The 12,706-nt window shown below is 40.6% G+C and overlaps 1 protein-coding gene across 1 annotated transcript; it reads right to left on the reverse strand.

The window, feature by feature from the left end:
* Positions 1–970: 970 nt before the first annotated feature.
* On the reverse strand, positions 971–12,218 carry ift81 (intraflagellar transport 81 homolog). Its single transcript, XM_061279558.1, has 18 exons — positions 11,955–12,218; positions 11,741–11,844; positions 11,466–11,646; positions 11,296–11,385; positions 11,064–11,129; positions 10,646–10,756; positions 10,006–10,090; positions 9,611–9,774; positions 9,441–9,536; positions 8,925–9,071; positions 6,309–6,458; positions 4,797–4,925; positions 4,598–4,687; positions 3,881–3,967; positions 3,703–3,774; positions 2,180–2,265; positions 1,869–1,914; positions 971–1,752 (listed from the first exon to the last, which is right to left on the reverse strand). The coding sequence occupies exons 1-18, from the start codon at positions 12,096–12,098 to the stop codon at positions 1,570–1,572; spliced, it is 2,031 nt and encodes a 676-aa protein (XP_061135542.1). The 5' UTR covers positions 12,099–12,218; the 3' UTR covers positions 971–1,569.
* Positions 12,219–12,706: the final 488 nt, after the last annotated feature.

Consider the following 12,706-nt stretch of genomic DNA (forward strand, 5'->3'; position numbering starts at 1 on the left):
CTAGTTTATCAACTAAGAGCGGCGCGTGTGGACAGCAACCGAAAGGGTAACGAACGGATTGTCCTCCTTTGCCCTTGTACGACGAGTCTCTGTCATGAAAATTGTTAAGGTGAGCCAAATTGTCGCTGCCCCGGCGGGATGAAGATTAGTCTGAGCGTCTGGTTATGTCCAAAAAAGGTGGGAGGCTGTCTACAACAGTGTCTTGCGTGTAGCACCGCATTCGCCCGGACTGTGCCTGTGTGTTTAGTGGCTGTATCCCGCCTCGGCTTGGCGCAGCTTCCTGTGAGAGTGTGAATGAGCCATTGCGTCGCTGACAGCTTGCCTTTATCAAAGCGCTGCTCCGCGGTTCTGCATGTGGACTCGTCTAATTGGACGGGGGCAGTCACCTGACTTCAAACCAGGGAAACACAAAAATCCGGAAGTAAAAAGTCACGATCCATTCACGATGCGATTTGTGTTGCTAAAGATGACATCAGTTTTTACACCAATACATTAAATCTGTTAACACACCATGTTGAAGGTGAACATTTTAGATGACCCTTTGCCTCAGATGTGCTCTTTAGAGGCTTCCACCGTATGTAACTTGACAGGGATGACGTGAATCACCTGTTATCACAGCTCAATAAGGCCCTTGAACGAAGATGCTTTAAAAATAACATGATACTCCACAGTTGGACATCAACAAGCACGCAGTCTGTTTGGCACGAGAGCCTAATATGCTGACTGTCAACAGCAGATTAGAAAAAGATACCCTGAAACCTCGCTCAAGACATTACTTGGAACATGAAGCATAAAAGAAAAACAACTCAAGCTGGACACCTGTATTAAGTCCAGAGAGTACTTTAGAATGATAGATGATAGGTGTGGACGTCAGTGTGAATGAGAGCTTTGACTGATAATCATTCCAAGATGTACATCAGCTCATACTCAATGTCAGCAGAGATGGTCTGTATGGATAAATTGAAAGAAATTATTGGATTTTGAACATTTTAATTGCAAAACCATTATAGTTCCTCATTACAAAAGTCAAAATCTAACATTCGTTGACATTATTCTTGCACATTGTATTTTTAAAACACACATTACCAGTCAAAATAAACATGACATAACATCCTATAAAACACAGAAACATAACATAGTATAGCTTACATCTATGAAAACAATATTTCTGCAAAAAAAGAATAACTAGCTAATTGTATACACAGCAACAGTTACCTCCAAAATTGGCAAGAAACAGTCCAAGGTCATGTTATTCCTGCTAAAAATAGTTGACCATGTCCACCGGTACTCCACTATGTGTGCCGTTATCACGAGACACTTGGATCGAAACTACATTAATCACGTGTCAAAACGTCTGGTGGCTCACAGAGAGTTAAAACATTGTAAATCTCAAACCTTGTCATGGACAGTTGTGCTCATGTAAGAAAACTGTCACCCAATGTTAAAACATAGTTATCCAATGATTGATGAAATAGTGCTTTTAATACATTTTCATAAAGCAATTAAACTAAATAAATTAAATAACAGGACAGTGGGCTTCAAAAGGAAGTACTGAAATCATGTGAGCCCTCACAGCACCAGCCTATCCTCTCCACCTTCTTGGATGACCTGACCGACAGATGCCTCGCTTTGCACTCTTATGAAGCACTGCCTCTTGCACTCCATCAGTTGTGCCAAGTCTTGCCACATCTTCATCTGCTCCATGTTAGTAGTGTGGCTCTCCCTCACCAGCTTCTGTTTCTCACGCAACTTCTGCAGTGCACGGGGGAGAAAGAAGCTAACATGGCAGATTCATCTTTTGAAACATCTCACCTCATGTATCCACTGAAAATAATTTCTCAAAAAAAATTACTGAGTAAATAACTCACCTTGCCAAGTAGCTCCTGCTCTGCAATGTTCTTCATGTACACTTCCCTACAAACAAGGGTATTATTCACATGCAAGGCCATAGCAAATTCAAAAGAGCTCACACACTGTTTTCAAAGTGGCTTCTCATCTACCCTTAATCCATATTTTGGTTCCATCATAAGTGATTAGGAACTCTCAGATGCCTCTTTGTGTGAAATGAAATAATGCGGGTGCAGCAGCTCAACTGACTATGACGTAAGAGGAGCTCCCAGAGGGTGTAAAAGGTTATTAAGCTTTCAAGCAGCTGTTTGGCCAGACTCAGCGTGCTCACCTGATGGCCTTTTTCTTCTCCTGGACATCAGAGGACACGTAGGCCTTCATCTCCTCAGCCGCCCGCTGTATTTGCATCTCAATGACCTGTGAAAGACAGAGATGGGAGGCTCATGAACTAGCAGGAGCCTCGTTGAAGAGAGGGGGACTACCTCTGTCCTTCTCACACAGCAGTTACAACAATCCGATTAATTTTTAACATGTTGCAACATGCTTTCTGGGCTAGCCTTAAAGGTATCAAACAGTTGCTGCTCAGATGACCAATCACACAGACAAACGATACCAGGTAAGAAATGTATCGTATACTAAAAGAATGTTTGAGCAAACCAGTTTGCAAGAGGAAAAAAAAGAACTCAAAGATTTTTACAAAAGAGCAGTTTAAATGGAGTCAAATAGTTACATAATAAAGTAACCAAATTATAAGAAATGGATCATATTTTATAGATTAAAAAATTGAAATTAAAGGATAATATGGAGCGATTTGATTATTATTGTTAAAAGACCACCTAGAGATCTCTCTGGATTAAGATGTCCAGCAGAGTTATCTTATTGTTACCAACAGCCCTTTCAAGAATTTTAATAAATACAACACCAAAAAGCATGAAAAACCATATGCCCTCTTCTAATTTTTTATTGTGGGTTCCCCACTTTAATGTTTAAGATCATCAAACAAATGTAAATAGTGTATCAGACAATCATAACCTAGGTCAAAATAAAAATAAAAATGTGGATTTTAAATAGTGATTCATACTTGCCCCCCTAAACTCCTTGCAGAATTTCAAAATTTAGAAGAAGAAAAATCAGCAACACTCGAGGGTTTTTGAGCATGAACAGACTTTTTAAAGGCCATCTCACAGCATTTCAATCAGATTCGAGTCTTGACTAACTTTTGACTAGGCCACCCCAAAACCGTCACTATATATTTTTAAAGCCATTCAGAAGTTGACTTGTTTGTGTGTTTTGGATTGTAGTCCTGCAGCAGAATCCAAGTGCACTTTAGTTTAAGTTACCAAACTCGCTAAAGATTTACTGGTAAAGAATGGGATTCAAGGTTCCATCAATCACAGCAAGTCATCCAGGTCCAGAATTAGCAAAGCAGTCCCTGAACATCACAGTACCACCACAAAACATGATTGTTGGTATGATGATCATTTTTTGAAATGCTATGCTACATTTATGGCAGATTTAACAACACGAACCTTCCGAGCAAAAAAAAAAAAAAAAAGAATCCTCCTACATGTCTTGGCAATCTTTATTTTTTATATCTGTGTGCTCGTGCTTTACTGTCATTATGTTTCATGTTGAGAAATGTTTGACAGTTTGTTCATCTAGTTCTTTTGGCCACTTTGAAGAGGAGCAGTTGAATCCAAGAGAATTATCATTTGCGCCTAACACTTGGCTTACTCTTGACTAATTTGGCTATGCCGTAGTTTAGTGAGTGGGCAGGCCTCAGAAAAAGGCTTCAAATTTACTGCTGCAAGAATTGTGGAAGTCGACATTTGGCTGCCTGCTCCTTATTCTTACCTCAGACTTGCAGTTGATGTAATGATATCGATTTTCCTCCTGTGCCGTCTCCTCTCTCAACGCTTTCACCTCCTGTGAAGAATACAAATGTGATTTGCAATACCCAGTAAAGAAACAGGAGTGTGACTTTTGAAAAAGAAAAAGCAAAAAAAAAAAGCAACGACAACAGAAACAATACCTGCTCCAATTTTGACCTGTTACTCTCCAGACCAGCAGCACAACTTTCATATTGGGATTTCTTTTCTTCATATTCCTGATTTAAAACCTGGAAAAATGTTGGAGCAGAAAGTCAGTGTACCACTCACACAAAACAAAGCTCAATTTTCCGTACAAAAATCATACCAAGACAATTTCAACACTGTCCAATTATAGTACCACTCAAAACACAGAATCACTTTGAGCAACTTAACCAACAATGGCCTCTCTTACAAAGTCTATTTCTGTCCTTCGGTTGCAGTGTTTCATTGGTAGACATTAGCCACTGAAGAGGAAGATGGAACACATGTAGGAAAATTTAATCCTCTGCCTTTAGCGGAGCAATGTGGGGGGCTTTCCCTTCAACCATTTTATTTCTGGAGCGCGTAAAGGATTGCTAAAATACCAGAGTGTCACAATAATAGACGATACAGAAGTCCAACAGGAATCAGTAATAATTTTATCCATTTGATCTCACACTTAAGATGGACTAATATCTCATCAAAGTGGCTACCTTGATGTACAACGTTTTCCCATATTTCACATTTACTACTGTATTTCAAGTCAAGTCATTGCAGTATTTTGAATTTTTAAAGAGAAGATGGATAGTGTTTTTTCCTTTTGCCAAAATTCATTATTCAAAATAATGATGATAATAAAGAATGATATCATAGTTGCATAGTAAAACAGCTATGGTCACCTGACACTGCTGCCTCAATGACCTCAGCTCCTTGATAATTGGAGCAAGAGCCGACTTCTTCTCCGCTATCTGTGAATTTAATTGCTTCGCCTATGAGAACAGAGACAACAGTCACAATGAGGATTATTTTTTTTCTCTGAAGTAAAATAGCAACCTCTCAACTAATACATTCATCAAATTCTATCCTGAGTAACGTTACCATTTCAGACATGTCACCCAGTTTGCGGCCCTTCTTTTCATCTAGCTCGCTCTTGATGGCTGACATCCTCTCGAGTTCCTCCTGAGTATTGCTGTAGCCGGAGATACCCTTCTCAGCTTCCACAGTTTGCTTCCAGAACACAAGGGAGAGAAATCTGGCAAGTTAATGACCCAAAGTAAGGCAGAAATAGCCAGAAAATGTACAACTTATTATTGTACCAAGTGTCTTAGTTGGGAAAACAATTAATTTTATTATTTACCATTTATTCAGAATTAATTGTGGGCAGCAGATATAACACATGCTGCATAGATTATGTGCGGCTTTTGGATTTAATTAGAAGACAAGAGTCAACCTTGATAAAATGAACACAAAAGTTTTTCACAAGTGCTTGGTGTTGGGAGAAAGAAAAAAACCTCCAGGGTAAGTACCAAACCAAATGGATCATGAGGATATCAATGCAACCATGAATAAATAAATAAACTGCAAATAAATAAAATGGTACAGCCTGCCAGTCGCCAACATCTTATACTCAGTTTAAGCTGTCTAATGTCATGAAGTAGGAGGAATGAACAAAGAGGTGGAAAACCATCTTTTCACACAGCTATTAATGTTCGAGACTTGGCAGAGGTCTGCCTTATAGATTTCTCCATTATTTTCCTTCAGTCATTGTCAACTATGGTATTAAGCAAATGTTACTCAATCTGGGAGGCGTTACACGGGACATACCAAAGTTGAATTGCTTTAACTCAAACAAATGGGACTTAGTAACTCGAAAAGTACACAACTAAATAGATGTTTTGTTAGCTTTTTAAAAAATGTTTCCACCAGTAATACGCTTCCGCTGTCACAATTTGTCTTTGGTTTGATAAATCACAATACTCATGCTGAATTCCTCTATATGCAAACACACCTTCGACAGGATGCAAAATCAACTGCGTAGCAGTTAAACACTTGATCGTGGTTGCACCCTTTAATTGATTTTTGCACAAGGCCCACTGTCTTCAAGGGGGGGGAACAGTTTCCATCTGTAGCTTACAAGAACTACTAACCCGTCACATCCAAAGGATGAGACTGAAAACTGTCATAGCTTAACAACTCCCAGTGAGAGATGCAGAAAGAGCAGGGGCGGCAGATGCAGCTGTCAAAAATAGCAGCTCTGCATGGCTTCTTTCAGACAGCCTATCAACAAGTCAGGCGCTGGGACCACAAAGAGGTGTGAAACAATTTCCAGGAAGCTTCCAGAAGGCCAGTGTTAACACGGCCACTGTGAATGGGGAGATCAACTGAAAGCAGAGCGATTGGAGGGAGCCAGCCGATGCGTGGCACCGAGGGAACGGTTACTTGAGTGCCTTGCTCAAGGGCAGTTGAAAGAACAGTTCTCGCACTGCTCCATTCATATTTTACCCTTAATGCTGTGTGACTTTACGTTCATGTGCGGTGCTTTGCAAGAAATGATGGAAGTTACCCAAAAACAAAAATGTTGCTCGGGTTTTGAACTCATTTGTAATTTACCAGTTTCTCTTGGACAGCCTCATGCCTCTGCTTGAGAATCTCCTCGGTCCGTTGTAGAACGCCATACTCAGCCTTCAGCTCTGCAATTTCCTGACGTTTCTTCTTGTAAACTGTACCCTTGCTTCGCAGTTTCACCACCAAACGTTTCAGCTAGGAGGGAACCGAAGACAATTCAAGTCAAGAGTTGATACCAGCCAGAATCTTTCAGTTGGAAATAACACAAGGGTCAAATGAGGTTAAACACTTTTGAAATGTATTTAATCTTTGATTGTGTTTTTTTCAATGATTCCCATTCCTGATTTAAAAAAATTCTGGTCCAACGCCTTGCTCAAGGTCAGCAGAGGAAAGGCTTTCAGAAACAGCAGACGTGCCCTGATCCAGCACGGTCACTCGATCTGTTCAGGCACGCTACGTCCAGCAAATAGCTCCACCTGGCAGAATCTCAGCTGCAAGTGGACGTGGGCTCGGGCCCCAACCCGAGGGTCTATCTGTCTGTCTATCGGGACACACTGAAGCTCCTCCACAATGAAGAGCAGCTATAAATGAACAAGGACACGAGAGAACAGTCCCAGAAAACACAGAATGTGCTTCACGTCCTTTGGGGACCCGAGAAGCTTGATGTGAGACACAGTGGGTGGAGGGACGGTTCAGGGAGTATATTCTAGGTGTATTTTAGGACATCAAGGGCAGTCGTAGCTGAGAGAGGACTTAACAGAGAAGAATAATACTCCATAGTGTTCCTGACAGTGTGTTCCCACAAAGGAATCCTGTTACCAACAAGCAGCTCACTCATAACACGCTTGACCACGCTAAAGTGAAGTACAAATACGAGCGGAGCAGTGACACTGAGAGTGGAATATAAAATGGAGATCCCCTCTTCACTGCAATAGTACCACTATATTTAAGCTGTGTGATGTGCTCAGTTGATAAACTTGACAGGCCAACGAGATGCAGTCGTCCCTCTGCAGCTGATGGGTGGCAAGTGATGCGATGACACAACAAGCAGAATGGAAAATACCACTGATAAAGTGATCATCTCCACTGTGACTGAGGAGGAGTCTGCTAAGCAGTGCTGGACAAGCTATTTTCCATTAACTTATACAAGCAAAGGACCCTCTTTGTTACTACAACTGATTGCTTATCAATACTCAAGCCATAAATGGGAGAAGGTTGCATACTTGATGAGTCCTGTATGACACTAACCAACTAGTGCCTGTTCATATGTGCACTTGTAGCTGAATTCCTCTTCTGTATGAGTGAAATAAATGGGGGGAAGAATTATGGAGTCCTTTTTGTCCATTGGATTGTTCAACTGATTACTTTCTTATAACAAAATAAATGTAACGAGACTCATTTCAATCGCATTTGTATTTTTGTCAAAAGTGGAGACAGCAGCTGTTTAATTCTGAAGGCCAAAGCATCTGATTTGTTCCAGTATGAGTGATGTAATGTCTCAGAGATTGCTGAAACGCATGCTGTCCATCAGCTGTGTCTGTCAACTTATGACAGATGCTACACCTAAATGTTTGCGATGCCAATTTAATGACAGCAAAATTCACCCTCTTCTGCCACAGTAGCAGGTCAGCGAGGTCAAGGGTCACAACAGTGTACAATCAACAAGTCGTGACAGCATCCTCTCAGCCAAGATTTGTCGACTCTTGAAGAAAAGACAAAAAGTACACTTTGGGCTGTACCACTTCAATCCGGCAACAGAAAATTCTAGGACCCCTATAAGACATGGCCTTCACTTTTCTTCTGTTTACAGATTTTGGGGTTGACTCCCCTTTAAGATTTATCAGACAGACTGCAAAATTGCCTGCCACATTTTGGCTGCAGCGCCGTCCGTTTTCATCTGTCGGTGGCTCTCTGCTTATAAAGAACATTCTAAATAGAGTTGATAGGGCTGTCAAAGCTGTCACGGCATATAAAGCCCATTATCTTATTCCGCCAGTTCCGTTGACATGATCGGAATCCACTTGCTGACCGCTGCACCCACCATTATGGGTATGTTTGTATATGAGTTAAATGGAGAGAACACTAAACTATACTACACCTTCCCTTTTATGAGCTTACAGAATGAAGAGACCAAAGCTAAAAAGATGACCTCCTCAGGTTTTAGTTTCCTCGTCAATAGGAGTATTTCTCAAGAAGACATAAAGAATGTTTGGAAGTCCCTTGGTGTTTGATCAAATGAAGATCAAACCTTATAGGCCTCTAAAAAGTGGTTTGTTGAATTAAGTGAGTACAAGGGAAAAGGCAACTTCCAGGCATTTTGGTCAGTCCAGTTTCTTGTTCTGGTTCTTCTCAGTTGGCTTCTATTAATAGATCTTCATGAATATGCGGGGGCGAGTGGGGGAAAAAGGATGAGTACTGTTAAGACAGTAAGCAGTCCGTGTTTGGATAGGACCATAAATAGCATTTTGTGTTTTTTTGTGTGGTTTGAATATATACACGAGTACAAGAAAGTGAGTGATCTTAGCAGTCTATGTAAACAACAGAGACTGATACAGATTAGTTGATTTAGTATATTGCGCAACTCTAGCCCCACAACATTGGGATTTTTTTTTTGAATGAGTGCATTAACTTCTGACTGCAGCAAGCACACAGGCTTGGTACCTCATCACCCCGGATGATCTCTTCCCCATCGGAGGCCAGTGCCTGGTTTGTCCTATGTTTCAATTCTCGCTCTGCAGCCGCTAACTCCTCCCTTGCTTCCTGCAGCTCTTCAGCTTTTGCTTCCTTCTTACGGATGATGATGGAGGCCTGCGAGAGTCAGATTAGAATGGTTCTTGCAAATGTGCAATGTTCAAGGAAAAAACTTGAGGCAATGAAAATGAGAGAAATGACATCACATGATTAACAAATGATTCAGGGATTTCCTCTGAATCGGATGTCTTTGTGGAACACAAGACATTTTGGAGTAATCTGTTTCACAAATTTTAGCACTATGAAAGGTTAAGGCTCCACTGGTAAGTAAAGTGAATGTTTCAATGAATAAAGAACCCAAGACATGAAGACACAGAAAACTGGCATACACGTATTTGGCATTACATATTAAGAGTACCAGGATAAGTCCACATTAAAAGAATAGAGTCAAAGCCTCCAGAAAGCAAATCAAATCTCAAATCTCACCTGCTGCCTGTATAGAGTCAGCTTGTCATCTATAGGGTCGCTTCTCATCATCTTCTTCTCAATCAACTGATTTATCTGAGAGTCAACTTCCTTAATCTGGAAAAAAAAAAAAAGATGTGAAACCTCAAAATAAAGTTAAATGCATACAGACTTGACAGTGGCATCCTGACCTTGTTCCCCAGCTCAAGGAGATCACCGTGACCCATGGCGGGCTCTGATGCCACTTTCTGAAGGTACTGAACTGTACGTCGGAGGATCTCCAACTCTTTGGGGAGTTTTTCAGAGACCATGTACGAGTTGATCTTGATCTCCTCCTCGAGCCTTTTCATTAAGCCTGGGGAAGACAACCCTCAATACATTTGGAAAATGATAGCATTTCAAATGAAACATTTCTAAAATTGGAAAGTTGCTCCTCTCTTGGGACCACACTCACTCAACAAACACTGTGACAAGGACAAAAATAGAACAAGGCATTTGGACACCAGATCATCTTATCTTATAGCCATAGTTTTGATGATCCCGTGACCCCGTTCTGTGTCCTGCTGAAGCAGAGAGCAACACTTACTATCTGGACTGGAATCAGCTGCAGCCTGCCGCATGTCCTTTAACTGTTGCTGCAACCTCTGCAGCCTCTGCTCTGCCTGAAAAAGCTAAAGGCAAGCGGCTGATTATTAGCACAGCCCAATGACAAAATTGGTATAAATTACCCTAAATATATATTAATTGATGGTCTATTTATTGGGTTTCAAAGAATATGTACTTCAGGTTCAAGCAGATATGAATAGTGTCAAACAATGCTGTATTTTTAGTATATGCGCACCTTCAAATTGGTTTATTCCATGTCTCTTGATACGAGAGTGTAAGGAGTCATCACAGTTAGTATAAGCATGGATTGCAATTTAAAGTGGGTGCAGTTGTACATCAATGCAAACTATAACCACCATAATCAACAGATTAAATGTACGTTTTTGTTTACAAATGGTGACCTCTTTGACAGTATTCTTTTTGCAGATACTATGTTATCTGTTGCAACGCTAATAAAGTGTGAGGCAAGTGTTTAGCTGATATTATTTAGTATTTTATATACATATCTAAAAACATGACAGCATTTGATTTGCATAAATTGCAAGGAAAATAAAGGAAATACCCCCATTAACTGATGCATAATTTAAAGTTGATATTAAACAGAGCAGTGAGTGTTTTACTTGGTTCTTTTGTTCTTGCTTCTGGTGGGCCAAATGTTCCTCTCGCTTCTTCTCAATTCTCAGCTGTCTGGCCTGCTCCAGCATCTGCTGATGGTTGGACACTGACTCCACCTAGTGGAGGAACCAATGCATACTGTTATGATGGAATATTATTTGGAGGTGGACAGCGCCTCTTTTCCATATATAACCGTGTGACATAGGGAGTTTGGTTACACCTTTTGGAATGACTTGGGTGCCAGATCAACACCCCGTTAATTTGCTGGCGTGTCAAAACATCTTTACAAGCTGTCACATACCTGCTAGGCCTTCCAAAGCAGGTGCTAATACGACAAGGGTTATGTTTTCATTCCTCTGTGAATCTTAAAATCCTCCGAGCATTACAAAAGCAAACGGGCCCCTCTTGAGGGAGTTGACTTACCCGCTTCTTCAACCTTTCCACACGTTTAATAAGTGGACCCTTCTCTTCCTCCATTGCACTGATGTCCTTTTGCGAAACAACAAAAATACAGTTAAAATAGTTCAACAGGTATAGTGTTGCTTTCGAAAAAAGCTATAAACCTAAATAAATACATTGAAGATAAGAATGCATTTATTTATTTGACAGTTAAAATTTCTATTGAGAGATGATTTTTTAAAAAAAAAATGTTTACCCTTCTGATTTCTGCTGTGGAAAACCCTGATGTCCTGAGCTGCTCACATTCCTTATGGTTGGTCTTAAATCCTTCCACCAGTTCTTCATACTAGCAACATACATGTATGTGTGCATTAGCACATTTGCTGTCCTCATACATAAGTCAAGTGAAGTTTGGTGCATAAAAACCTGGTGATATGTATCACTGATGACATCATCCGCCAAAAATTCTGCAGGAACATCAAGTTTGACAAGAAAGCGAGCCAAGTAAGCTCTCTTCTTTAGTTCTGGGACCCTCTGCAGAAGCCAGTGAAGGATGGGATGAACAGCAGGTTTGCTGCCAACCACAAGACCCTGTCTGAAGTTGCTCCTGATAGCAAAACATTGAGTCAGAAATGGCCCACACAAACACAAGAGTGCTTTTATATCAGTTATTTCATTTTGCGGTAAACATAGCAACTTACAGCTCTGATTGGTTGCCAGGTGGTTTGTATTTCAGCATTCCAAGTAGAGTACACATTCTCTTGGCGGTTTGTTCGGGCATTTCCTCGCGAATATCAAGAGCTTGCTGAAAATAAGATTGTTGACTGGTTGATTGGAAATTGTCATAGCATGACAATCGTGTTTGGAGTATATTAATGTAACACCAAGTTGGGTAGGAAACTGCACATTGCTTACCTTTGGGTCTACTTCAGCTAAAACGTCATTTAAAATCTGGAGCAGCTGCATCGGTTCGAGGGAGTCAAACGTGATTAGATTAAAGTTTTTCCGAAACGGATCTTTGTTCAGTTGTTCGACAATAAATTTTAGTTGCTCGCTCATTGTGAAGTGATTCTGAGGTTGTTTGTATGGTCAACAGAAACCCCTCACAAATTACTACTCAGTCCTTTGCTAACCTAACTAGCATAGAACGTCCGCCTCAAGACTGACGACGCATTTAAATGGCGTGAATAAATCGGAAATTCAAGCTTTCTGCTACCGGAGCTATTTTACCTAAATGAAATAATCCTCTTTGTCCTCATAGACCATTTTCATTTCAATACCACACGTTAAAAGATGCTGCCTCCTCTTTGAAAAGTCTTTTGAAAGAAGAGTTCATGAAATACAGGGTTGTTCAGGCGCACAAACAAACCAACAAGGTCGTTACAATACATATACAACATACCAAATGCCGTAGAAATTACATAGCTATATATGATATCATATCTAGATATGCTCAAGTTACAGCTTTCACAAAATCGGACGAACAGGCGCCCGTTTGCTTTTCTATCTAGTGCTCTTACAAAATTCCTGATTTTTGAGAGTTACATGAATGCATCGCTAGCTGTTCGCGTTAGTGCAGTTGCCGTGGCTACACGAAACGATTTCCGGGTCGCTAGCCAATCGGATGGAAGCTTCAAAATACTTTTAATGCGCATAATGTATTTAAT

This window comes from Syngnathus typhle, linkage group LG5 (assembly GCF_033458585.1).
Source record: "Syngnathus typhle isolate RoL2023-S1 ecotype Sweden linkage group LG5, RoL_Styp_1.0, whole genome shotgun sequence".
Lineage (NCBI taxonomy): Eukaryota > Metazoa > Chordata > Actinopteri > Syngnathiformes > Syngnathidae > Syngnathus > Syngnathus typhle.

What these genes read in the sequence shown, in the direction of transcription:
- ift81 (XM_061279558.1), bottom strand. Translation starts at nt 12,098, where the DNA reads ATGAGCGAGCAACTAAAATTTATTGTCGAACAACTGAACAAAGATCCG. An exon ending in CATTGAGGCAGCAGTGTCAG is followed by an intron (nt 3,968 to 4,597) that starts GTGACCATAGCT and finishes ACATTTTTCCAG; the next exon opens with GTTTTAAATCAGGAATATGA. An exon ending in GAGAAGAAAAAGGCCATCAG is followed by an intron (nt 1,915 to 2,179) that starts GTGAGCACGCTG and finishes CCTTGTTTGTAG; the next exon opens with GGAAGTGTACATGAAGAACA.